At 33.3% G+C, this 27,997-nt stretch overlaps 5 protein-coding genes across 6 annotated transcripts; 2 read left to right on the forward strand and 3 right to left on the reverse strand.

The window, feature by feature from the left end:
- Positions 1–15: 15 nt before the first annotated feature.
- Positions 16–2,876, forward strand: LOC130461588 (protein FAR1-RELATED SEQUENCE 5-like). The gene is made up of 4 exons (XM_056829741.1): positions 16–420; positions 721–1,279; positions 1,629–2,159; positions 2,454–2,876. Exons 1-4 carry the CDS (start codon positions 16–18, stop codon positions 2,681–2,683), a joined length of 1,725 nt encoding a protein of 574 aa, XP_056685719.1. The 3' UTR covers positions 2,684–2,876.
- A 1,331-nt stretch (positions 2,877–4,207) lies between these two features.
- On the reverse strand, positions 4,208–9,935 carry LOC130461589 (uncharacterized). The gene is made up of 9 exons (XM_056829742.1): positions 9,411–9,935; positions 7,708–8,668; positions 6,820–7,204; positions 6,364–6,709; positions 6,107–6,284; positions 5,891–6,013; positions 5,137–5,274; positions 4,850–5,041; positions 4,208–4,708 (listed from the first exon to the last, which is right to left on the reverse strand). Exons 1-9 carry the CDS (start codon positions 9,785–9,787, stop codon positions 4,208–4,210), a joined length of 3,201 nt encoding a protein of 1,066 aa, XP_056685720.1. The 5' UTR covers positions 9,788–9,935.
- Positions 9,936–12,926: 2,991 nt separating this feature from the next.
- On the reverse strand, positions 12,927–13,787 carry LOC130461590 (uncharacterized). Its single transcript, XM_056829743.1, has 2 exons — positions 13,235–13,787; positions 12,927–12,940 (listed from the first exon to the last, which is right to left on the reverse strand). Exons 1-2 carry the CDS (start codon positions 13,785–13,787, stop codon positions 12,927–12,929), a joined length of 567 nt encoding a protein of 188 aa, XP_056685721.1.
- A 60-nt stretch (positions 13,788–13,847) lies between these two features.
- LOC110802905 (protein FAR1-RELATED SEQUENCE 5-like) lies at positions 13,848–21,861 on the reverse strand. The gene is made up of 6 exons (XM_056829744.1): positions 21,694–21,861; positions 21,438–21,575; positions 15,997–16,084; positions 15,288–15,700; positions 14,762–15,075; positions 13,848–14,685 (listed from the first exon to the last, which is right to left on the reverse strand). Exons 1-6 carry the CDS (start codon positions 21,859–21,861, stop codon positions 13,848–13,850), a joined length of 1,959 nt encoding a protein of 652 aa, XP_056685722.1.
- A 3,777-nt stretch (positions 21,862–25,638) lies between these two features.
- LOC130460865 (uncharacterized) lies at positions 25,639–27,674 on the forward strand. 2 transcript variants are annotated; one of them, XR_008921054.1, is made up of 3 exons: positions 25,639–26,614; positions 26,706–26,766; positions 26,949–27,670. XR_008921054.1 is itself a non-coding variant. In XM_056828554.1 (3 exons), exons 2-3 carry the CDS (start codon positions 26,971–26,973, stop codon positions 27,475–27,477), a joined length of 423 nt encoding a protein of 140 aa, XP_056684532.1. In that variant the 5' UTR covers positions 25,662–26,766; positions 26,949–26,970; the 3' UTR covers positions 27,478–27,674. The 2 variants fall into 2 exon arrangements, 1 of the variants encoding a protein (XP_056684532.1); XM_056828554.1 differs by having other exon boundaries at positions 25,662–26,766; positions 26,949–27,374; positions 27,459–27,674.
- Positions 27,675–27,997: the final 323 nt, after the last annotated feature.

Genomic DNA, 27,997 nt, shown 5'->3' on the forward strand with positions numbered 1-27,997 from the left:
TGCACGAGGTTAAAAATGAAGCAAATAGAAGGAGGTGATGCACAAGCAGTAACTGACATAATGTATTTAGAGCTTGAAGGTGACCCAAACTTCTTTTTTAGATTTAGATTGGATGAAAAAGGTAAATTGAGGAGTTTGTTTTGGAGGGACTTTATGATGATGGAAGACTATGGAATTTTTGGAGATATAGTGGTTTTTGACACAACGTATAGAACAAACAGGTATAACCTAATTTGCGCTCCAATAGTTGGAATAAACAACCACTGGAACAATTGCATGTTTGGTTGTGCATTCATAGGAGATGAAAAGATTGAGTCGTTTGTGTGGCTTCTACAAACTTTCAAAAAGTCAATGGGGGGAAAAAGTCCAATATCAATATTTACAGATCAAGATGCAGCAATGAACAATGCCATCAATCAGGTAAAAATCCAAGATTTATCCTTTTCAGAGTCCTTAACTTTAACTTCATATTCCTCAACTTTAAGTTCATAGTCCTTAACTTTAACTTCCAAATCTTTAACTTTAAGTTCAGAATCCTTAACCTTAAATTTAGAAATCTTAACTTTAATTTTAGAATCCTAAAGTTTAAATTTAGAATACTTAACCTTAACTTTAGGATCCTTAACTTTAACTTTAAGTTTATAATTCTTAACTTTAATTTCAATTTTCTTAACTTTAACTTCAAAAATCTCAACTTTTAACATTGAGTTGTATATGCAGGTCTTTCCAGATTCAAGACACAGATTATGTGTATGGCATTTGCATCAGAATGCTATTACCAGATTTGGGGCATTGAAACGAGATCCAACTTTTAAGAAGACATTCAACTATTGCTTGTATAAGTGTGTCACAGTAGTTGAATTTGAAACCAATTGGAGATCAATGCTGCAACAATATGAGCTGATAGGGGAAGAGTGGTTTACAAATGTATACGATTTGAGAGAAAAATGGTGCCCTGCGCTAAGCAAAGACTTCTTTTCAGCTGGGATTTTGTCTTCACAACGAAGTGAAAGCACTAATCACGCCATCGGATTTAGAGCAAACAGAACAACCAGTTTAACTGATTTCTATAGATTGTTCAAAGGTACAATACAACGTTGGAGAAGTACAGAAAAGCAAGCTGAATTCTCTTGTAGTAAATCGGTTCCATCCTCGGCTTTACCACTATCTGGATTGTTGAAACATGCATCAGAAGTTTACACGTTGTCACTATTCAGAGACTTTGAGGAGGAATTTGGATATTCAATTGCAACAACAGCAAAATTAATTTGGAAACAAGGTAAATATCAGAATTTAAAGTTAGTCTTTTTACTGTAAAAGTTATGCCTTTTTTTAATAAAAGTTGATAAACTGAAATATAAAGTTTATTAACTTTTAATTCACCAGGGCTAACTTTTATACATATTTTCATAACTTTAAGTAAAAAGTATAGGTTTTTTGTTTTAAAAGTTAAGATTTTGAAAAAGTTTAGGCATCTGAAGTTAAAGTTTAGAATTCTGAAGTTAAAGTTAGGTTTTTTGTTTTTAAAGTTATGTAACCTGAAAAATTAAGTTTCATAACTTTAAGTACACCAGGGCTAACTTTTATATTGATTTTCCTAACTTTAAAACATGGTACTACTAATGCAGAAAATACTGAGTTCTATGCTGTGTCCATTGATGAAGAACCTTGGTCTGCACAGAGAGTAACATACATCCACGAGAGCCAAACAGCATCATGTACGTGTAAAAACTTTGAAGCTTCAAGATGGTTGTGCTACCATTGCATTAGGATATTGCACCTTCATTCGGTTAACCGGATTCCAGAACAGTACATCAAAAAGAGGTGGACAAAATCTGCCAAGTCATCAGTTTGGAACAAATTAGAAAATGAAAAACCAGAAGAGGTGCAGTACACACCTTGGCGCCAAACCATGGCTAGGAAATACTACAACCTTATCTGGAAAAGCCAATCAAATGAGGAGACAAGAACCCTTATGGAGGATGGTTATGCCGCTAGTGTGTCTCTTGTTGATGAACTTCTAGCGTCATTAAATGTTTCAAACACTGACGACCCTTCAACCACAGAAACAAGTGCAACAGCAGCACCTGAAACAAGTGCAACAGCAGCACCTGAAACAAATGCAACAGCAGCATATGAAACAAACTCAGCACCAGCAGGTAAAAGTTAATTGTTTTTTGGTTAAAGTTAAGATATTCCCTGTTAAAGTTAAGTTAGAGATGATGAAAGTCTGTCTTAACTTTAGAATAAATTTCATAACTTTAACCTACAGAACTACAACTTTAAACCAAAAAAACTATAATGTGTGAAATAAAAACAGATTGGAACTCACATTTTCTTAAAAAGGAAAATATGTAAAAGTTACAATTTTATAAGTAAAAGTTAGGGTTTTATATGTTAAAGTTTGGGTTTTATAAGTAAAAGTTATGATAAAGTATGTTAAATGTTTGTAGGTACTCATGCAACAACAACAAGTGATACAAGTGTACAACAAGCAACAAGTTCTGAACCTGCAACAAACACAGCAACTGAACCTCCTATGGTGTTTGATCCTGAACGTTGCACAACAAAAGGAAGGAACAAAAGACCACGAGGACCATTTGTCAAAAAGAAGAAGGGAAAAACTGCAGCGCCTCCAACAGCAGACTTTGGAACAATAACTCCAAATTTGAGATTATTTTGATTCTTTTAATGTTTTATATCAAAAATAGAATTTAATTTTTTCTTAAAGTTAAAGTTAAGGTTTATGAAGTTAAAGTTTAACATTCTGAAGTTAAAGTTTACTAGACTTGAGAACTTAGTAAAAGTTTCTTTACATTGAAAGTTTGAATATATACATTAAAATTTAGTGAAGTATAATATTTCTCTGAAGTGTATATATCTTTTAATCTGTCTTTTGTTCAAAAATGTAAAAGTTGGATTTATATATTAAAATTCAGGCTAGATATAGTAAAAGTTGAGGTATATTTGCTTAACTTTTAGCATTAAATTAACAACTTCTAATATGTTACGTAACTTTTTCTAAACATCGCCAAAACCCATGTTACTTGGACTGACTTGGATACGTGTCCAAGTGTCTAAGATAAATTGTGATTTTTTTTCGGATTTAAGTTGAAAATAAAGTTTCAAAGTCCATGGATACTTAACGTACAATGAAGAATTGAAGTTATATACCAAAAACCAATATTATACTTAAAGTTGAGAGTTTTGTACTTAAAGTTACCCTTTTTGTAATAAAAGTTAGATAAACTAATATTAAATTTTCTTAACTATTTCAATAACAGGGCTAACTTTAATTGTGATAATCTTAACTTTAAGCATAGAATCAACAACTTTAAATACATGTTTCAGAGTCCTAAACTTTAACTTTAGAACCCTCAACTTTAACTCAATTATCCTAAACTTTAACTTTAGAACCCTCAACTTTAACTCAATTATCCAAAACTTTAACTACAGAATCCTAAACTTTAACTTTAGAACCCTCAACTTTAACTCAATTATCCTAAACTTTAAGCCTAAACTTTAACTTTATATCCCTCAACTTTAACTCTAAAACCCTAACTTTAACTCTATAATCCTCAACTTTAACTTAATTATCCTAAACTTTAACAGCAGAATCCTAAACTTTAATTTTAGAACCTTCAACTTTAACTCTAAAACCCTAACTTTAACTCTATAATCCTCAACTTTAACTCAATTATCCTCAACTTTAACTCAGAATCATAAATTTAACTTTGGATTCCTTAACTTTAACTTCAAATGCCTAAACTTTAACTTTAAAATCTAAATCTTTAAGTTCATAAACCTTAATTATAACTTCAGACTCCAAAACTTCAACTTCAGATGCTTAAACTTTAACAACAGAATCCTAAACTTTAACTTAAGAACCCTCAACTTTAACTAAATTATCCTAAACTTTTACAGAAACTGAACATTACCAAAAACCAATATTATTCTTAAAGTTGATCTTAACTATAACAATAACAGGGCTAACTTTAATTATAATATTCTTAACTTTAACCATAGAATCAACAACTTTAAAAATACATGTTTCCAAAATTCTACTGAACATCACCAAAAACCAAAATTATATGCCACATATACACAAAAATGGCATTATACTCTAGAGAAATATTTTTGTGAAAATGTAAAAGTTAAGATTATTGTACTTAAAGTTTTGATGAACTTTAAAACAAATATTAAAATTTCATGCTGCAGGTTTCTTTGCCGTCCGTTTGGTAGGAGCTTGCTTCTTCTCTGGTGGTCCTACATTTTCGGGGACAGATGCATCTGCTACATTCCTTTTAAGACGTTTTCTTGAAGTAAAAGTCTTCAACGGTTGTTTGTTGCCCTCTGCCGCATTATCATTCACATCTGCCACATTGTTATTCATCTCTGCCATATTACCCTCTGGTTTCTCGTTCTCATTGGCATTCTCCTGTGCAATTTTACCCTCTGGTTTCTTGTTCTCATTGGCATTCTCCTCTGCTTTCTTTTCAACTTCCTTCTCCTTTTTGGCAGCTTCTTTCTTCAACTTCCTATCGTCTGCCAATTTTTGCTTCCTCCTGGTTACCACATATGGATAGACATCTACTCGTTTGGAATTGAAATCAGCAAGTTTATTGAGAACTTCTGCCCGTTTGTCATTCATGTCAGATAACACAAGTGTGACACATATTTCGGCACGCAGAACAATCCTTTTATGGGGCTGTATTGTTTGAAAAAAAAAAGAATAAAATTATCAACATCATTTTAAATTCCAAAATAAATAAGGCTAATAAAAGTTAAGCAAATTGCTGTAAAAGTTAGGAATTTTGACTTAAAAGTTATGATTCGAAAAAATTCTAACCTCTTTCAAATCAGGACAGCTACATTTGATTCCTTCAAATGTCAACATACTAATCATTGTATAAATTCCACAGTCAAGGTCAGAACCTTTTGCAGTCTTCCAATCAAACTCAACCTCCTCCATGGGGTACGTTCCAATATCACCTTCATGATTATTGCCTCTATCATCAAGGAAAGTACCCAGGAGATCACACTGAAAACAATATTAAACACATTTATTGGTTTGTAATAGAAAAAAGAAAGTTGAACCGGTAATTCAACATTCTTAAATTGACTAGAGGTAATTACCAGAACTGTTGAAAAATTTTCCAACTCAATGATTTGAGCTTCATCATACACAAGATTGTCCAGGTGTTGCATCGTTTTGGTTTTCAAATTCAACACAAATAGGAAAAAGTGGTGTTCTCGAAAAAAAGGAACAAAAACCTACAAAAACAAAACATATTGTGATGTTAATAGATACACAAAAACTTAAACTAGTGAAAGTAAACTTTAACTTCAGAATCCTAAACTTTAACTTTGGATACCTTAACTTTAACTTCAAATGCCTAAACTTTAACTTTAAAATCTTAAACTTTAAGTTCAGATACCTTAATTATACCTTCAGACTCCAAAACTTTAATTTCAGGTCTAAACTTTAACAACAGAATGCTAAACTTTAACTTTAGAACCCTCAACTTTAACTCTAAAATCCTCAACTTTAACTCAATTATCATAAACTTTAACTTCAGAAACCTTAACTTTAAATTTAGAATCCTTAACTTTAACTTCAGAAAAATTTAATGTTAGAAGTTGAATTTTAGGATTCTAAACTTAAAGTTAAGGTTTCTGAAGTTAAAGTTAAGGATAATTCAGTTAAAGTTGAGAATTTTAGAACCCTCAACTTTAACTCTAAAATTCTCAACTTTAACTCAATTATGGTAAACTCTAACTTCAGAAACCTTAACTTTAACTTTAGATCCTAAACTTTAACTTCATAAAACTTGACTTTAAATTTAGAATCCTTAATTTAATTTTGAGGTGATGCCAAGTAATAACTGACCAGATCAACACAGGTGATGTCAAAGCCATTGTTGTGAATATCAATCCACTCTTTCCAACAAATTAGAAGCTGATCCATAGCAGCCTCGTTAGTTGAATCTTGCCAAAGAAGTTCCAAAATTTCCTACAAGGGAAAACAAACAAATTAGTACAACACAAACATTTCCTAAAAATACGTTAACTTTTATTAAACTACTACACAATTTAAGAAACTCACACTTTGGCGGACACCAAAACAGAATTTTGAAGGCGGTGAGGCATGCTGCATTTCATTTGCATTTATCATTAATGCCCAACACTCAATAATAGACAAATAGATCTCTTGATCTTCAGCAAGTGACAACATATCCTCTCTTTCAATCATATGTACGGTATCAAACCAGACCAAAGTTTCCCTAAAAAAAAAAAATTTAAGATTTATTAAGTTAAAGTTAAACCTTTTGAAATTAAAGTTAGGACAATTAAAAGACTTACTCTGCCTTCACTACGACAGGATCATCCAGAAGGCAATAATCAGCAACTTCTTGATACAACTCGGGCAAACGTTTCATGTTCCTCTTGTAGAAACGCATGAAATGTCCGACAAGGAATGGTTCAGTGTTAACCTTTCCACATGGAATTCCAATTTTAGCCTTGCCATCAGTGAAAGAAGAGTGTATAATGGAATGATAACCGACAGTAGGCTCGTAAACTTTTAATTCTTTTGGAGCAGTTTCAGCACTTGCAAGAGGTTCAACACTTGGAAGAGGTTCAACAATTGGAAGAGGTACAACCAGCTGCTCAGATAAGCTTGGTTGTACATCAACCTCCAAAGTTGCGCCTGTAGTAGAATAAATGATTCCTTATCATTTAATGTGAAAAGGTTAAAGTTTTTTTTAGATATTTCTAAGTTTTGAACATATAGTAAACTGAAATAGAGTAAAGTTGCACCTTGATTGGTCTGCTGAGCTGGATCAGTGGTAGCATCAACAATACGAGGTTCTTCACACTGTACATCAGTCTTGTTAGCAGTTTCATTGACATTAATTTCATCAAGAACTCCTTGGATCTTTTTATTTGGACTATCATCTTGAGGTATAGCATTAGGTTTTCCATCACAATATATGTTCTCCAAACCTCCTGGCATAGACTGAACTGAAACTACCATCTCACCCAATTCTTGCATCATGGCATAATACCTTGGATCCAAATCATCATCCGGCAGCGATGGAGATGAACGTCGCCTCAGTGCTGCTACAGCTTCAAGTTGTTTCAAATGAAAATTTGAAACAATTTCCAAGTTCCTCTTCATTCTCAAAAACTCCGCATGCATTTCCTTCAAGATTCGGGAAAAGTTATACTTTTTGAATTAAAAGTTAGACTTTTGAACTTAAAAGTTAGACTACTGAAACCTAAACTTTAACTTCAGAAACCATAACTTTAAATTTCGAATCCTTAACTTTAACTTTAAAATCCTAAACTTTCAAGTTCAGAATCCTTAACTTTAACTTTAATATCCTAAACTTTAAGTTCAGAATCCTTGAAACAATTTTAGAATTCTAAACTTTAACTTTAGGATCCTTAACATTAACTTCAAAATCCTCAACTTTAACATTAAAGTCCTTAACTTTAAATACATAATCCTTAACTTTAACTTTAGAATCCCTAACTTTAACTTCAAAATCCTCAACTTTAACATCAAAGTCCTTAACTTTAAATACATAATCCATAACTTTAACTTTAGAATCTTTACCTTTAATTTTAGAATCAAATCTCAAAACTAGAATAAAAAATTTAATAAAAGAGAAATAACTATAAAAATGTTGAGAAGAAACTTACATCAGTTGAAATTGATTGAATTGCTGAATTTGACAATTGCCCATCAGGAATGACGAACCGTATATGGTTCTCATCATCGTTCACAGCATCATGCCTACCACAAATCTTGGCAAAACCTTCTTCAAAACCCAACTTCTGACAAACAGGGTAGGTCACTGTATTTAATAAACCACTGCCAAAGCAAGCTGAATCCTTTTCCAAAACAAGCCTTTCATGAATTTTAGTACCAGACCAATGCTTCATCAACGGAAGACTACAACTCTCTGCAATGCCTCTAAATTGAAGGCGATGAAAATAGACAACTTGTAAAACCCATAAACAACCACCAACGTTACCCTGGCAGCCTGAAGTTTTATGCTTCCTAATAGCCCGAAAAAGTCTCTCATGGACATATCCACACCAATCAAGATTCTTTATTTCATCTACATCCTCAAGAACTTTAACTAAACCCAAATCAGCAGTCCTATTAGCTATAGGAGCTAAGAAAACAGAGAATGCAAACATCACAAATATTCGCTTGAACATTTCTCCACCTTCCACTAATTCACCCATCTTAATCTCCAACAGACGCAGTGGAATGGTTGCATTTTTTTTAACTTTAAAGTAGTCTCTCCACTGATTTTTCAAACCTACATCCTTAGTCCTAGTGCTGCTATCTACAATAGGATTGTCAGAATGTAATGGGAGAAGAAACACATCATGCACATCACATGGACTAAATATGAATTCCTTTCCAGCTTCAATTTTAAACAACCAACTAACAGGATCAAAATGATCAATCAACCAGGGAAATAATGTTGTATCTAACTTAGAAGTTTGCGTAGGTAAAGATAACAACCAACCGAATCCAATTTCTGAAACAGACTTAATTTGATTTGAATTGAATGTTTCTATGACAGCTAACAAAGCAGTTGGTCTACACTGGGTAGTCAAGTTTGAAGTACTGCAACCCCCATCCAAGCTGAAAAAAAGTTAAACAGGTAAAAGTTAGACTTTTAGCAGTTAAAGTTTGGTTATTAACAGTAAAAGTTATGTTTCTGATGATGGAAGAATTTCTTAATATTTACAACAAATACCATAACTTTAACCTACATAAGTACAACTGTAATATTTAAAAGGAAAAAGTTGACTTTTAGCAGGTAAAGTTAGGAGAAAAAAAGTCAAAATCCTTAACTTTATATTTAGAAATCTTGTATGTAAGATTTGACTTTAACATCAAAATCCTCAACTTTAACTTCAAAATCCTTAACTTTAACTTCAAAATCCTCAACTTTAAGTTCAGAATCCTTAAACTTTAAATTTAGAAATCTTAACTTTAACTTTAGAATCCTAAACTTTTAATTTAGGATCCTTAACTTTAATTTCAAAATCATAAACTTTAACTTTAGGTTCCTTAACTTTAACTTTAAAATTTTTAAGTTTAACTTCAAAATTCTCAACTTTGAACTTCAAAAATCTCAACTTTGAACTTCAAAAATCTTAACATTAACTACAAAATCCTTAACTTTAACGTCAAAATCCTCAACTTGAAGTCCAGAGTCCTTAAAACTTTAATTTCAAAATCATAAACTTTAACTTTAACTACAAAATTCTTAACTTTAACTACAAAAATCTCAACTTTAACTTCAGAGTCCTTAACTTTATAAAACAACTTTAACACAGAAAAGTTCAAATTGAGAAATAAAACAAATTGTAAAACTCACATCTGGACATCATTTTCAGCATCAACAGGAACATTAGCATCAACCTCAGCCTTAATCCTTGCCTTCTTCCCTTTGGTTTTTATTTCAACCAACTCACTCTTAACCATTACTTTCTTCTCCATGACTCCCGGCTTCTTCTTCCCTTTGCCTGTCGGTTTAACCAAGCCAGCATTAACATCCTCGTCCTCGTCCTCGTCCCCGTTCTCATCCTGTTCCCAGTTCTCGTCCTGGTCCTCATCAGTATTAACATCCTCATCATCTTCATAAACAACATCGTCATCATCGTCATCATATTCAATATTTTCTGAATCTGGATATTGAATGTCATCATCTTCTTGTAAAATCTCCTTCACATTAACAGTTTTACTTCTCGGCATGATTCAATGATGTCAAAAATCACTGCAAAAGTTAAACTCCCATTAGATGAAAAATTTGTAAATATAAAAGTAATAGATTTAACTGTTAAAGTTAAGATATTAATAGAAAAGTTAAGTCTTAAATGATTGAAAACTGTCTTAACTTTTATGCCAATTTCCATAACTTTATTATATAAAACTATAACTTTAACACAACAAAGTACAACAGTGAAATAAAACAGACTGAAAGACTCAATTTAGTTCTAGAAAGGTAAAAACGTGAAAGTTAGACTACTACCAATTAAAGTTAAGTTATTCACAGTTAAAGTTAACTCAACTATCCTAAACTTTAAGTCAATTATCCTAAACTTTAACTACAGAATCCTCAACTTTAACATTAGAACCCTCAACTTTAACATTAGAACCCTCAACTTTAACTCTAAACCCTCAACTTTAACTCAATTACCCTAAACTTTAACTACAGAATCCTAAACTTTAACTTTAGAACCCTCAACTTTAACTCTAAAATCCTAACTTTAACTCTATAATCCTCAACTTTAACTCAATTATCCTTGCAACTTTGATACAGATTCAATGATTCACGTGCTTGCAACTTTGAATACAAATATTCTTCACTATTAGGTGAATAACCTTAACTTATTAACAGATTTATAAACTTTAACATTTATATAACAGAAATTAAAGCACAAAATTGAAATCGCAGCAAAGAAACAAAATCGCAACAAAGAAGCTATCTGTGCAAAGGAACAAAATCGCAGCAAAAACAAACGATTGTTGAAGAAAAACCTAAATCAATACACACAAATACAAATTCGAAGCAACACAAACAAAACGTGACATAATTGGAAGAATAATTCAAGTAGACCAACTAAAATAATTAAACCTAATTATCAAAATACGAAAAATCAAAGAAACTAGGTAGAAAACTAACCTGGATGAACTGTCGAGGTATATGTAGCAAAATCGCGAAGAAATTGCAGAAGAAATCGAAAGAACTTGCGGTTGAGATGCAGAAGAGAGAAATTGCAGTTGAAATCGCGAAGAAATCGCACCTGAAATCGCAGCAGAAATCGCAGAAGAGGGAGAGAGGAGAGAGAAAAGAGAGAACTGGGAAGATGATTGAAGATCAACTGACTTTCCCTAATTCGCGTTTCACTTGTTTCACTTCACACGTGCCAATTATTTTGAGTTGCCTAATATGGGCTTGGTGTACAATAATTTATTGTACACCCATTTTAAACAAGATTTTGTGAACCACACTTTAAAACTAATAGTAGGACTTGAATTATTTTGGGCCTTTAAAGGTGTAAAAATAAATAAAAATAATATAGTGGGCTCTTTAAGAGGCTCGCCTTGCAATTTGAGAAACAATCAGAAGATTTATAAGAAGCATCACGCAGAAGCAGTAGCACTCAAAAATAAAACAGAGGAAACAGAGCTCCGTCACCGGCAGCGGACGGTGCAGCAAGGGAGGTGGCTGGGTGGCGGAGGAAAAAGGCTCGCCGGCATCAGGTGGTGGCAGCGCTGGCGGTCCCGCGGTGGTGAAATAGAGGAGAGAGAAAATGGGTTGTAAATGGTAAGATGATTTGGGTTTTTGGGTTTATACATTTCTGGGTTAAATTGATGTTCTTTGTGGGTATTTTTGGGCGAAATTAGAAGCTCCAATTAAATGAAAATGGATGTCAATACCCACGAATTAAAGGAGAAGAAACAATGAAAATTATGATCAATAAATTCATAAATGGAGATGGAATTGTGAGGTTGAAGATGACAAAAATTGATGTGATATTTATACTGATTATTAACATAGATGAGTCATGGAATGTGAAGAAATTTTTGAACATTTGTCACTCTTAAAATGCTTCAACTTACACGTATGAAGGAAGAAGAAAATTTGATTTTGCAAGCTCATGTATTTGGACTTATTTATGGGAAGAACAAAAGTCAAAAACTTGAATGACAAATACTCCATATTACACGTATGAAGAGGAAGGAAAATTGAGACTTTGGTCTCCTTAGAAATTTGAAGGCAAAAAAAATGGAAATCAGATTTATCAAAAAAATAAAATTAGGATTCAATAATGGTATTATGTCACAATAAAATGGTAGACATAATAAGATAATTAAAATATATCGAAAAATTTTAGGACGTAATTACCTGAATAATCGTAATTACAGATTAATAAAAGTGGCTTAAAATACGGGGTGTTACAGTTTTTGATGAGGCACATGCAGACATATGAGGCAGAAGATGCAGAAAAATGGCAATGTGGACTTGAGAAAGACAATGTAAGTATTCTTTTTTCCAATATGAATTCATTAAAAAACAAAATAAAATAGTTTAGAACATGTGTGACACACATTAAAACACATGACACTCTGTAAAAGAACATGGTACATCAAATAAAACAGAGGAACAAAAAAGAACAAACAACAACTAAACAACAGAAATAACAAAAAAGAAGAATGAAAAACATATTTTTCCCACAATATTGTACATTCAAGTTACAAACATTGTTTCTAATGTTTTTTTTTTTGTTATTTGCAGATTGAAATACTCCAAAAACCGAGGGTAGAATATTGTGGGAAAATATTATTAACAAAGATGAATGACGAGCATCATGCAATTTCAATGAAGTCGAGGAAATGGAAGAGAGAGATGAGGATAGATTAGATTAAATATGATTAGACTAGAACTTTATTATATAATACTTTGATTTGAATTTAGTTTGAATTATAATTTCTGTGTGTTCCTTTTTTAATTTGAACCAAGGTTATGTAGTCTAGATAATATTTGAACAAGATTATGTGTGTTGATTTTCACATGTTATTTTGGATAATATATCCTTGTTTTGATTTCTAAAAATAGATTTATCGTGAGTTCATTGTGTGTTTATTTACTATTAATTTAACATGTTCTAAACATATATTGGCAAGTTCTAATAGTAGCAAGATACGTTCTAATACAAATTCTGATACACAAAATAATATTTTGAACATGTAGTCGTCCTATGTAAAACAATGTTGAAATATCAAAAGTTAACTACACATGTTCTAAAACACAAAGGATATGTTCTAAGATGATATGAACATGTTCTAAGGAATAAAAATTATACAATATATACAAAATTAAATCCTACTACAGATGGCAAACTTTAAACAAACAATATTAAAAAGACCAGTAATTCATATATAAAATAAATATTTCAGAAAAAAAGAACAAAAAAATTACAAAGTAATAAATGTCAACTATAAAATAACATTTGTGTTCGTAAAACAAATAAATTATACTATGCGATAAATAAATAAATAAATAAAAACAAAAATAAAGTATCTGGCCTCCAAAGAAGTCAGTGAATATTTTACCTACAAAAAGGAAAACAAATCATGAACATTAATATTTAAAATAAGGAAAAAAAACAGGGAAATATATAGAACATACAGTACCTGAATATAGAACACAGGGACAATTACGAATATCATGGTAACCCAACTTCTTACATCCTTTACACAACCTCTTCTTCTTTTGACTTTGTTCTACATCTTTTTCTTTATCACTCTTTAACCGTTTATCACTTCCAGTACCTTGAACATGAACCCCGGTTCCTTTGTTCTTTGATACTTTAGGAGGTTTGATCAAAATTTCAGTAGGCACACTAGCTCCAATAAGCAATTCAATATCTTGAGCTTTGCTAGAAACACTACCACTCAATCCATCAACAATACTACTTTGAGATTCCAAATCTAACCTCAATGATCGTAGATTGTCCATAAGAGCACTAAGTGTCAATTCATTCCCTTGAGCCAAACTCACACAAGAATGAATTTCACTCCACAAATCATTCAACAGTCTCTTCCTATCTACAACTTGGACACATTGCTCCAACTCATTCCCTTCTAAATAAAAAATCGGCTTCTTACATGCCATTATACTCCATCGGTTAAGCACATAAGCCTCGGGAATTTTTGGAATATGTTTTGCCTTCCAAACCCAAACCATATGCCTACAAGGAATCCCTTGCCTTTCAAATGACTTGCATAAACAACTATTATCAAATGTTTAAACATTAAAAAGAACATCAAACTTACGGACACGACAACCTTCTCCAGTAGTATAAACATCCAATCCAAATTCTTTCTTAAAACCATCAAGCCCACAAGAGAAAAGAGCTGATTCAACCTCGTCTGTAATCTCATAAAAAACAGTTGTCGTGTAAACTTCAGAAGCAAATTTCTCTATGGCAGAACGTGTTTTGCATTCAGGATGTTTATGTTTAGAAGAATTATCATTTTCATCTTGAGTATGGCGTTGAGCATCCAAAGCACTTTCGAATCTCATGTAAAACTCAACAAGGGTAAGATGTGGATTAGTGAACTTAGTATAAAAGTTATTCTCACTCTCTAACCTTGATGTGGTTCGCATAATACCACACAAGAATAAATCCCTAAAATAAGCCGGAATCCACATTTCATGCTTCTCATAAATTTGCAACAACCAGTCATGGTTTTCCAACTTAAATTCACTAATAACCTTAGCCCATCTCTCTTCAAACTCAGCCGGTTCAATCTCTACACTCCAAACAGCTTTGCAAATCTTTTGTAGAAAGTCAGAATCTGGTGAAAGATCACGGCACACTTTATCAGGCATCTTTTTCATAATATGCCACATGCAAAACCGATGCTCTGTAGACCGAAACACTTTGGGAAAGACAACTTTCATTGCATGATCTTCATCAGTAATCAAACAGAGAGGCTCATTACCTCCCATTGCCTTCACAAATGTTTTAAAAAACCACTCAAAAGACAATATATCCTCATTAGATTTAAGGGCAGCAGCAAAGGTAATACACTTTTTATGGTGATCAACTCCAGTAAATGGCCCAAATATCATATTGTACCTAGGAAAAAAACAGAACAATTTAGAACATAAGAACAAAACGTTTAGAACATAAGGCATAAAGAATAGAACATTACCTATTTGTTTTAAATGTAGTATCAAATGAAACCATATCTCCAAAAAGAATATAATTCTTTCTACAAATAGGATCTGCCCAAAATGCTCTACGGAGATGATCTTCTTCATCTAACTCATAATCATAAAAGAACGCACTCCATAATAACTTTTTATTCTGAAAATTGTTGATAAACATTTGTGCATCGGATCCTTCAATTAATGCCTTCAAATCTTTCTGAAATTTTTTGAAATCTTGCTTTGATGCACCAACATTGTCATATGATCCAGTTAACTCCTTCATTATTTTAAAGGACTTCACTGGACCAATGTTAACCTGTGGAAGGAAACAGAGCACACAATTTAGAACATACACAAAATATAATAGAACATAGGAAGGAAACATTAGAACACAAGAATAAAAAACACCTTTGAATTATCAATAATAATCTTCTTATGCAAAATACTCATTTTCCTCCCATGCTTATGAAATTTTGCACAACCAGGAGTTTATAGAGGATGATTATGTTCTTCTTTGAAGTATGTCACAACATATGATCCATTAATGTTTTTCATACACATTTGAGCACCACAACCAATACGAGTAAGCATTCGCCTTCGTGTAGAACGAGCCTTGTCTGATTTATCTTCAATAGCTTCCACAACAGGCTTACGAGACGCCTTAAAACCTTCTTTATTGCATACAACATACTGGAACGCAACTACACCAGTCTTCTTCCTTCTTGTAGTAGTACTTTTTTTAGAAGTGAAACCTGAAGCAGTAGCATAAGCTTTATAAAATGATAAACCTTCCTCGGGATCTTTAAAATTCATTCCGACAATAGGTTTTAACTCCTCGTAACAAGAAGGAATCCATTCTCTAGTACCACCAGGACTCAATGAAGTAAACACTCTAGGAGTACCAACAAAAGAACGTGATGGTTCATTAATAATAATTTCAACTGCACAACATAAAATAAAATAAAAATTCAAACCAGTGCACAAAATATGCAGAACATAAAAACAAAAATTTAGAACATGAGATAAAAACTTTAGGAAATGAAATTAAAATTTTAAAAAATGCAAAAAAATAGTAAGGAACATAAAAACAAATAGTTACAACAAAAAAAAAAGTTACAATATGAATAACAGTACAGACAAATGAATAAGATCTAAAGAACATAAAAAGAAATATTTAGAACATGATTGAAAAAACTTTAGAACATCATCAACAATAAAGGCGAGAATTAAATCATACGTGATTGAGTAACTGGTGAACTAGAACCATGAGATAACATATCAACTTTAGCAGAAGCCATAAAAAATAAAAACAGAGCACAATTAACCTGAAAAATTAAAATTAAGAATAATCAGAGATTAAATACAAAACAACAACAAAAAACGAACACAAAATCAAACAGAAACAATTTAAAAACAAAAAAATCTAGAAATCGAATGAAAATCAAAAGAGGAAAAAGTTCTAATCAAAATAACAAAGTTCATAATCGTTCGATTGAGAATTAGGAAAAAGTTCATAATCGAATTCACATAAATACAAACAACAAATAAAGAAATTCAATTAGTCTTCAAATACCTTCGACAATTGCTGAAATTCTAGGAAAAAAATTGATGAACAAAATCGATCGATTAAGAATAATCAGCAAAATTTGAAATCGAAATCCGAAATTCAAGGTAAAACGCAGAAGATTTAATAAATTTGATGTAGAGTGTGAACGAAATCCGATTTGTGTCCTTCGTGTTCGATTGAAGATCGTTGCGCGAGAAGAGGAGAGAGAAAGAACCAAAAAAAATTAGAGAGAGAAAAAGAATCGAAGAACAAAAAAAAGAAGGAAAAAAAAAACTTCAGGAAATTTACAAAACTTGCCATTAGTAATGAGCAAATCTCAGCAGTTAGATTAAATTAGATCCAATGGTTAAGAAGGTATTCTTACCATAAGGAAGTGTTCTCACCGTAAGAAGTGTTCTTACGGGAGCCTTCCTATATATATATATATATATATATATATATATATATATATATATATATATATATATATATATATACTTCCTCCATTCCGGAAATATCGCACCATGGTTGACTTTTACTCTTCTAACCTTGACTCTTAATATCTCAAAGTAATACCCCTGACCAAATATCTTTGGTCCGGCACTGGTTGGAGTAATAAAGGATCCAACAAACATTAGGAGGTACGTTAAACTTTGTAAAATATATACCGTTCCTTGTTAAAAATTAAATAACCCTTAATATTATGTTAAGTAACTCCCGGATAATATGAAAGTAACTCAAATATGTACATATTGATAATAAATAAATAAATAAATAAATAAATAAATTTAAGTAACCCTTAATATTAAAATGAGTAACAGTAAATATTTCAGTGCATTATGATACGGAGAACATAATCTGTAATAACCTTTTTATTTGTTAACAAGTTCACCCTAAAAATTAAAATTAGTAACCTTAAATATTATATTAAGTAACTCCCAAATAATACGAAGGTAACCCAAACTAGCTTTAATAATAATAACCCATTTTAAAATAATAACATTTTTCCCCTTAAGGATTAAGATTAGTAACAATAAATATTATATTAAGTCACTCTGCATAATAAAATTTTTCTGAATTTATACAATAATAACCTTTGTTAAAAAAACTAAATAACCTGGGAAATGATAAATCCAAGGAAGAATTTCACTTCTTCCAAGGAAATCACCTTTAAAAAAATGTGGATTTCCTTGGAAGAAGTAAAATTTTCCTTGAATTTATCACTTCCCCTTAATATTATGTCAAGTAACTCAAATACGTGCATATTGATAATAACCCTATTTGAAAATAAACAAATAAATTTAAGTGACACTTAAGATTAAATAAGTAATGGTAAATATTATGTTTAGTATCTTTTTTATGATACATAGTACATACTCTGGAATACCTTTTTCGTTAAACAAAAAATCACCTTAAGATTAAAATTAGTAATTTTAAATGTTATATTATGTAACTCCCAAATAATGAAAGTAACCCAAACTTTAATGATAATAACACATTTTAAAATAAATAAATTAGTGACCATTAAGATTGAGATTAGTAACGCTAAATATTATATTAGGTAACTCTAAGTAAGATAAAAGTATACCAAATTTGTTAGGATATTAACCCTTGTAAATAAATAAAGTAACCCTTAATGTCAAGTAAACCCCGGATAATATTAAAGTAACTCAAATATGTACATATTGACAATAACCTTATTTTAAAATAAATAAATTTAAGTAACCCTTAAGATTAAAATGTGTAACGGTAAATATTATGTTCAATATATTTATATAATACGGAATACACACTCCGTAATAATATTTTTCTTTAAAAAATAATCACCCTTATATAAGTAATGAATGTTTGAACTATGTATAAGCATTTACTAAGTTAAACATCAAAGGATCTAAGTGAGATTCTTAACCTATATTATATGTCAAAGAATTTAGCTGTATTTAGTATCTACTGAAACTAGACAAGCTAAAGTTACATGAATAGAATTCAATTGGGAATTATTCTGCAAAAGAATTTATCATGTATGATATAATATGAGGATCGCCAAAAACGTATCGTATGGCTTTAGGCATGACGAACATATACCAATCTCTATTGATCTAAGTGAAGATCAACTAGATTGAGATCAAAAATACTTATGGTACTTGAAAAAGTACATAAGAATAGTTCTTGATTCAAGGAAATAAAGATATGCTAAATATTGATGCTACACGCATAAACACTAGCAAAGGATCAAGCAAGATTCCTTTGGAGTTAACCATTGACAAAGACGAGCTAAAGAGCATCGTGTTTTTGAAATGGCAACATGGATTGGAGACCATGGGTTGTTGCGTGGGAAATTAAATATTATTTTCTATGTTCTAAGATATAGTTGGAAAATCTTCCGCATATCCATGAACTGCTTGGATAAGTAAATCCAAACAAAGCATCACTAGCAACCTATACAGTTGAAGTAAAAGTACTTATTGCCTAAGAAGCGATAAAACAGGGTTGTTTATGTTAAAGAGTTCTTCACTGAACTTGGGTAGATCACATGTCTGTTGACTTAATGGTTCTTCATTACAAAAATGCGTAGAACCGCTATCGAAGTAAGAAAGACTAGATCACATAATAAACAAACTCAAAAGATCTTATCATCTATCTCGAAGAACATTCGATGAAAAGAATATTAAGATTGGCAAAGCATGATAACTAAACCTATGCAACAAGTGAGAAGCAACACTCACATTGTAGCACTGGAAATCAAGCATAGCTTTGAAATTCCATGAACTGTTTTAAAGATGGGTTTGAGGCCCATGGTTGTAAAACATTTGGGTTGAACATTTATCATATATGAAATGTATTTTCATATACCATTTAATCTTGGTTTAGTATTAAATGATGAGTCCCTTCAATTTGACAATATATTCAAGATAGATTGTCAGGACCAGTCCTGTGACTAAGAAACGTCTATCAAGTGAACTTGAATGTCAAAAGTTAAAAAAGGTCCCTGGTCGGAGTTTTCTATAAAGATGGACGCATAGAAAACGTTAGACGACTAGAATGCAAGATGACTAGTAGTTCTGTTTCTTGAACTATGTGGACATGGCAAAGTCGTAATCATTTGCATAGATACTTACTTTGGGAAGACTAGTATCGGACAGACCTATGAAACTTTACTGTAAGAGATGAAAATCTGTCACAAGTAAATTTCATTAAAATTATTAGACACTAAATCCTCAATACCTGAGTGATTTGAGATTACTTGTTTGAGAACTGGTTACTTTGACGTTGACCAACCGTCGCACCGTAAAAGGAGGCTATAAAGGCAATGCTCAGGTAATCACCTATCAAACAAAGTCTAATCTCAAGATCACAAGATTGGGATTGTCCTCCCATAAATCGGGATGAGATGCTTAAAAGTTGTACAAGGCCACTCGGAGAGCTAGAAACTGTAAAATGCATGGCCGTGATCGGATGAATCATAGGCTATAATTATCTGTTTATTTGATCAGTTGAACTCTGAAACCGAGAAACACCTCTGGACATAATAAGGATGACAACTCTTACCTTATGTTCAAGAGCAAGCATCGAGCGACAAAGGAATTAGGTAATGCACACTTGTCCCTAAGGACAAGTGGGAGACTGAAGGAAATAGTGCCCTTGGTCCAAGTATGCATATAATATTAAGTCTAATAAATGCGGTTCAGTATTAATTAACAAGTTAATAATTCAGTGAGATCAAGTGAGCTGAATGCCTAGCTAGAGGCCGCTTCAGTTCAAGTGGAATTAATGATATTAATCCACATCTTACTCTTGACTGAACCCGTAGGGTCACACAAATAGTACGTAAACGGATCAAGTATTTAATGGCATTAAATACTCCATCTATGGATATTCAGAATCGACGGATCTTAGTTTCAGTGGGAGCTGAGATAGTCACAAGCAAGAAATGAATACTCCGGAAACGATGATATTACCGGAAACGGAAAGATGGATCGTATCGGAAATATAAATATTATCCAAGTCGTAAATGTTGCCGGAAACGGAAACATGGTACGTATCGGAAAATATTAATGGAAATGGAAATATTGCCGGAATCGGAAATATTGCCGGAAACGGAAATATTGTCAGAATCGGAAAATAATTCCGGAAACGGAAATATTAAATATTTGTTCGAAACGGAAATTAATTCCGGAATTGAAAATATTAAATATTGTTTGTATCGGAAATAAATTCCGGAATCGGGAATTTAATCGGAAGCGTATCGTACGAATTAGCATCGGACGAGACCTGCCAGACGAAGGCCCAACACGAAGCCGGGCCATCGCCCAGCGTGCCACAACGCACCAGCCAAGGCTGCGCCTGGCCAACCGCAAGGCAGGCCCAGCGCGCGCCAAGGCTGCGGCAGCGTGTGGGCCTTGTGGCAATGGGCTGCGAGTGCTCGCGGGCTGCGCGCGCGCGCATGGCTCCCCTCGTGGTCTGCTGTGCGTGCGTGTGTGTGTTTGTGTTCGTATACGAATCCTAAAGCTATCAGGATTCGATATATATATGATTAAATTCCTAATCCTAAAAGGATAAACTAATTAAATAAGAGTTCTACTAGGATTCCAGTTTAATTAATTCGTATCCTAGTAGGATTCCAGTTTCTTTTTCATACCTCTATAAATAGGTGCCTAGGGTCATAATTTATAGATACAATTGAAGTATTCTAAAGGTAAGATTTTGAAGAAAAATCAGCCATACACTTGCACCTAAATAGCCGAAATTCCTAAGCAACCTTAAGGGCGTTTCTAGTTGGTCAAGCTTAAGGCGGATCCGGACGTGCTGTGGACTATCTACGGAGGGACGACACTTGGAGTCCTAAAGACTTGTTCTTGTTCGGTTCGGGCGCAGCTAGGGAGGGCACGCAACAAAGTGTATGCATCTAAACTATGCTAAATGATTATGTGTAAATAATATGCTTTCCTGGCTTTATGGTTTTTCCGCATGATTTATGTTTTGTCATATGAATCATAACCTAACACGTCCCTAGTTCAATCTCGTGGTCGCAGCTCCTGTTGTTTCATTTCTTATCTGCCGGGATCTTTCCCTATTCTCCAAATGTTAGGTCTTAGTGGTATTCCATTGGTGCGGCCTGCCCCAGCATTCACCCATAAGCTGTGAGACACATCTCTTGCTTCAGTTGTTCGAGCTATGCTGGCACCATATATCATCATGCTCTTCCCGATTTCTTCTTGAAGGGTCAGTTGCATATGCGCTTGAAAAGACGTATTCATTTCCTGCTGACCCTTTAAGATTTGTCGTAATATGCCTATTAGGACTGGATGATCCAAGTTCTCATCTATCCTTGTGTCTGTGATTTCTAGATCTATGTTGTGTCAGGAAATGATCTTCTTCACTGAACACCTCTATGTCACATTTGCGGCGAGGTGTAAGGCCTGCATGGAAAATATGATTCGCCTCTTCTGTGACGAGGGCTCTGTGGTTGCTCTTAAGTGGGTCCCTTCCTCGAGAAGGTCGATCACCAAAGCATGCTTGGTGTTCGACTTCCACGTCAGGTTGCTGATAAGCCATGTTACTGTACCTCCCCGCAGACGACCCCAAATGATGTGATGTGTTTCTTGATGCTGAGGTGGATGCTATTATGTAGGTATATGGTACACGTTAGCCCGATCTACAATGCAACGTTGTAAAACAAGAATATTCCTTCAAAAGTATTCTCTCCGATGCCTAAGTAAATATTTGGTTTAGAGAGAGAAAGTAAAGAATTTTTTAAGGCAGAGCAGAAAGAGAGTAATAGTAAGTGAGAGATTAATTGTGTCCCATCTCATTAGGATTTGGAGTATTTGTAGTCCTAAGTTTCTTTGGAAGTGCCCTATAACCTAGGCACTTGATTGGCCAATCATTGATGTGACATGTGTTCTTTACTGTCAACCTCCATTTTGAGCGAATGGTTAGATGGGGTTTTATTCTTTGGGATAAACATCTGAGTTGAACCCAAGAGGTTATTTTGCTGCTCTGATGGAATGACTCTTAGCTAATCATATGTGCAACGCGTGTCCAGCCACATGGCATAATTTAAGTGGACCATGTTGGATTGTTAATTTATGCCACATTAGAAATGTACTTGTCAATCATTATTAAAATGAGAATAGTGAACCAGAATAATCTGCAATGAGCCAATGGAGAATTCACAAATATATATACAATGTGGTTTCATTTAAACAATATTTAGGGAAATACTACCTCCGTTTCAAAATGATATTTACACTTTTCGTTTTAGTCCATTTCATAATATTTTTTACACTTTGCTTTATTTTCTGTTTGGACATAAAAATTTACTATTTAACCTTTCTTACTCCACAATATTTACAATTTTATACTCAATTTCTCTTATTTTATTCATTTTTTTCTTACACCCACCACTTTTTTACACAACTCTTACTTTATCCGTATTTGATTATATATAATCAACTTTTCTATTTTTATCCTAATATTTATTTAAATAATAACCGTAAAGATTTTTATTAAACGGTGATGGTATCTCAGTAAAAGACTAAAACTGATGCTCATTCTTTCAACGTAACTCTTCTCGTCGACTCCTCAAAATACATAAAACAAAAGGATAGATGAATATCTCTTACGCGTAATGTCGTTGAAAACTGCAGGTAGTGGTGCGTGGTGGATAAGAGTCTCTATCAGTGTCTTGTATATGCAAGGGTGAGACCAGAAAAGGAGGAAGTCCAAATACATGCCAGGCATGTATTTGCAAAAACATGCCAACTCCAAATAAAAAGGTAAATCTAAATGGTAAATATTTTTGGGGGGAAATGTAAAACGGTATTGTACACTTGTAAAACGGGGTGCTGACTTGGCATTGCTGAGTTGGCAATTCATTAGAAAAATGGTATTGGTATTACAAAAATGGTACTAAACTTTTTCTAAATGAAATTCATTTTCCTTAAATGGTACTCGTTTTGTACTAAATTTTATAAAGTGGTATTAATATTACAAAAATGGTGCTAAATATTTTAAAATGGTATTCATATTACAAAATTGGCAGTAACGGGATCTAAGTTGGCAAACGGGGTTGACTATTCAACCATTTCAAAATGGCTGGGAAATTACAAACAAGCCCATGGCATGTATTTCATAATACATGCCTGGCTGCGATTTTGACGCCCTCCCAGAAAAGTGGGTATATTCGATAGGCCGGATGATTAAGCTTTGACCAATTAATTGTAGTTCTATGCTTCTTGTTAAAGGCAGACACCCAAGTCCTCTACATTTTAGTTTTTTGAAGGACCCTTATGTTTTCTTGTTGGGTGTACATACAAGCTTCCTTTGTCCATTATCAATTTATATGACTTTTCATATATTAATAATATATAGTATAAACTTTAATAACATTGAAAGAAGGATAAAATATTTTAATAGGTTTAAGAGTTTTAATTTAATGTATCTATATCTTGAAGGCAAAATAATGCTACATGTCAATGATTTAATTAAATTGACAAGGTCCTAATGCTATATACGGAGTACACCGTACGTAGTTTATCGATCGATCTTCATGAAATGAGGAAATTTAATTTATCTACCGATGCTGATTGTATCATGGATTATATAGACGGTAAATTAAGATAGTGTTTGATTTCTTACAGGAGTATTCATAGAGAAAAGGAAAATGGATGCATGTAGATGGGTGAGAATTGATGGAAAAAGAGAACAGGAAAGTAAAAAAGAAAAGCGGTTTACCTTACTTTTAAATGTAACATTGAATAAAACAACGGAAAATGATTGAAAAGAAGAACATCATTTTATTCATTTTAGCAAATTAAAGCAAATAATTTCTAGAAAAATAATGTGTTACACAAGTGCAAAGTATAACTTAATAAGTTATGATAAATTCCAATAAGTTCTAATGAGTTCATATAGATTAGTGAAAAATCAAGTAAACATATCACGTGCTTAATGTTTTATGTTTTGTGTTTCTTTCTTTCTTTTTGTACTCCAATTTACATTTACCTAATAGAAACCAGTTAGACAAAACTTACAACTGAAATAGTTGACGATTAAATAATGTTAAAATGGATATAGATGGGTGAGAATTGATGGAAAAAGAGAAGAGGAAAGTAAAAAAGAAAAGTGGTTTACCTTACTTTTAAATGTAACATTGAAAAGCTATTTCACACTTTTGTCAAAACAAACAACGGAACATGATTGAAAAGAAGAATATCTTTTTATCGGAAAACATTCACTAGTGCAAAAACGTTTAATTGCATCGCTGCATTTGCATCGCCAATCTAAACATGTGACGCAAATGATAAATTTTAGCATAAAATTTAGTCATTTGCGTCGCAGCTTTATTAAACAGCGAGGCAAATGACTCTAAAATGCTCCCAGAGTCATTTGCGTCGCAGATTAGTAAAACAGCGACGCAATTTAATCAATCAAGTGCGTCGCAGTTTTATTAATCTGCGACGCAAATGACTCTGAGAACATCTTAGAGTCATTTGCCTCGCAGTTTAATAAAGCTGCGACGCACAGCTGCGACGCAATTGTTTTCTTCAATATTCTGACTTGCTCCAAATGACCTAAATCTATCGAAACCAGTTAAGCCCAAAACATCCGTTCTCACCGGCTTCACCCTTCCGTTTACCAGCTTCACTGCCGTCGTCTTCCCTCCTTCTGCGTCGTTCTCTCCTTCCCCTGCGCCGTTCAACTTGTTGTTCGTTCTCCTCTTCAACCTGCTGCTCGTTCTCTTCTTCCCCTGCGTCGTTCAACTCAAACTAATCAGTGTCGCTGCTCCGTGTTAACGCCGCCTTCCACGGCAGCCGCCCACGCCGCCGCCCACTCCTCCGCTCCTGGTCAATGTCTTCTCTCCTCTCCTAGGTATATTTAAAGATTGAATTTTAATTTTGATATTAAGATTGAATTTTTGTGGATATTGAATTTTAATTGTTCATTTTAATTTGAATTGTGCATTGTCTCTTGACTGTTAAGGTTTTGAGTTCGTTTGATTTTTGACGGAAAAATGCACTGATAATTCTTAGAATTTCGTTGTTTAGAATTTTACTTTTTTGGCATTGGACTACTATTCTGTAGGTTTTAGGCACGGAATTGCTATTATTTTGTGAGATTTGGATGTATTTGGGAGAAATGTGTTATGATTTTGATTGTTGTTTAAATTAATTTTCAGCTTTACCCTTATATCCTTGTAGTATTGGTCTTCTGACTTGTATTGGTCTGGTTTCCTGAAAAAATCAAAATGTTGAGGGTGAAGTGCAATTTCTCTTGCTGCAATATATTTTTTATATCATCAAATGTATGGATAATATTAATGCAATTTGCCAAATTCGGTTGCTCTCATTTTTGTACTCCATGTTTTAATTGGGAACTTGTGAAGAAACCCTTTCGTTGGCAACTTGGCATTATTTTCTTTATTTTTCTTTCAGGTAAAGAGCTTCACTATTATTTTCTGTTATGTTAAATACTAGATGTTGTTAAGGTCCCGTAAGGATTTTCATGTGGTTGCCACAGAAGCTGTTTGGTAATATGTGCTTGAATATTACGTATACTACCTCCGTAGATGCTGAAGATAACATACAAGAGTTGTTTGTGTTAGGTGTAGAAGCAATCCCGGATTGACAGAGGTTTCCTCTAGTTCTGTTGGCTTCTCCTTTTTGTGTTCTTGTTTTATTTATTTTCTTCAAATTTTGTGAAGACTTAACAAAAGATAGTTGTCGAACACTTGCATATCATTGCATTGAACATGATCGAACACTGTAATTTTCAATTGTTGTTGGTAATTAGATCACGAAACTGGTGATTTGGCAATTAGACATGTAACCAATGTATAAATTTCGTAGTTATGAAGTGGACTCGGAGCAGTTGTCTTGGCATATGCTCCTTTTGGTGATTAAAGTTTCTACACGACCTTTCTTTCTGTGGCAATTTGGAATTACTTATTAGTTACAATCGTTGTCAGAAACTCTGTGGAGTTGGATGTTTTAATAGTGATTTATCGCTTTTTAAATTGGAGTTCACTCTTTGAATAATCTATAATATGTAGACAGGGCACTGACGTGTCTCTGAAGGATCTTGACTACCTTTTGTCTCTACTTGAGGAAAAGAAGAGAAAGATGGCCGGAGCAAGAAGAAGCTAGGGTTTGAAGCCAGTAAACTCGCTAAGAATACAAGGAAATGGTTAAGATTGAAGCCAGTAAACTCGCTAAGAAGCATCCACGTGTCTTGCAGATGGAATGAGCTACTAGGACGGTGGTTGACTGGTACTTTCATTCCGGCAGAAATATTAAAAGTACAAGAGGTTGTGTCAATGAGATCAATCAGTATATTTCGCAACATAATCAGCTTTTGTTGGATCACATAACTGACCTTTGGAGCTCTCTGATGCCCAGTTTGTGTTCTGTGATGTTTACCAAGGCTTCATGCGTATCTTGTCCAACCCTAAACACTATGGTAAGCACTTTCATTACATTACATTGGTGGAACTGTTTTTAACCTATGATCTTGTAACAATGCTGGTTATAATGTTGTACAATACTTAGTGTTACTTATGCAGTTATATATGCATAATTATGTCTCTAAGCTGATTCTGTTGTGATGTTGGTAGTGATGGTATGTGAATTTTTGGGTGGTAGGCATCAAGGAAACAAGAGGAGCATGTTGTGGAATAGGGTGGCATGGAGCAGCATCGGGGTGCGACACCATGGAGATGGTTTGCAACCAAAGTACAGCTCATGTAATCCTTCTAAGGCCGTCAATTATCTGCTGGCCGACTCTGCCTGGTTCGGTCATCCATTGGGTGACATCTTTCATCCCTTGAGCGTCCGAGCACTGGTGAACATAGCTTCAGCAGCAGCAGCAGCAGCAGGTGTTCTGGCAACAACAGTTATCGATTACAAGCTAGAAGCAGCAGCAGCAGTTCTGGCAGAAGTAGAAAGCAGCAATTCTGGCAGCAGCCAGTTGAAACAAGAACAAAACCAAGCCAGCCTAAAGAGTGTTTATTTTCACCAGTTGCTGGACTTTCTTGAAGTTCTCTGCCTTAACTGTGACTATCACCGTTGGTAATGCATCCCATCTTTGTATTGAAAGTCATATCTTGATTTGTCATAGATTTGATTTCTAACATCTTCCATTTTTATATCCAGGATAGAGATATTTACTTAAACTTTTATGTTTAAAGTGTAGTTAGGTTATCAACATGTTGGTTGATCTATGGTGAATTTGCCTTTTATTGGGTTGTAAACTGTTTTGACAGGTATATATTAATGTATTATAACATTCCCGGTATTGGGGAGGGTCAAATTACAAAGGAAATATTGTCAAAATTTTCACCTAGTTTACTTTTATTTTTATGCTCTGAATATACTAGTACTGAAAGCTGCTTATTTTATTTAATCTATGGATTAAATAAAATCAGCAGCTCATTTTTTTTAGAATATCCAAAAGTCATTTGCGTCGCACATTTAGCTAATGTGCGTTGCAAATGACATTTTTTTAACATATTGAAAAGTCATTTGCGTCGCACATTTAGCTAATGTGCGTTGCAAATGACATTTTTGAAAAGTCATTTGCGTCGCACATTTAGCTAATGTGCGTTGCAAATGACATTTTTTTTAACATATTGAAAAGTCATTTGCGTCGCACATTTAGCTAATGTGCGTTGCAAATGACTTTTCAGCACCAT

The sequence above is a fragment of the Spinacia oleracea genome, chromosome 5 (genome assembly GCF_020520425.1).
Source record: "Spinacia oleracea cultivar Varoflay chromosome 5, BTI_SOV_V1, whole genome shotgun sequence".
Taxonomy (NCBI): Eukaryota; Viridiplantae; Streptophyta; class Magnoliopsida; order Caryophyllales; family Amaranthaceae; genus Spinacia; species Spinacia oleracea.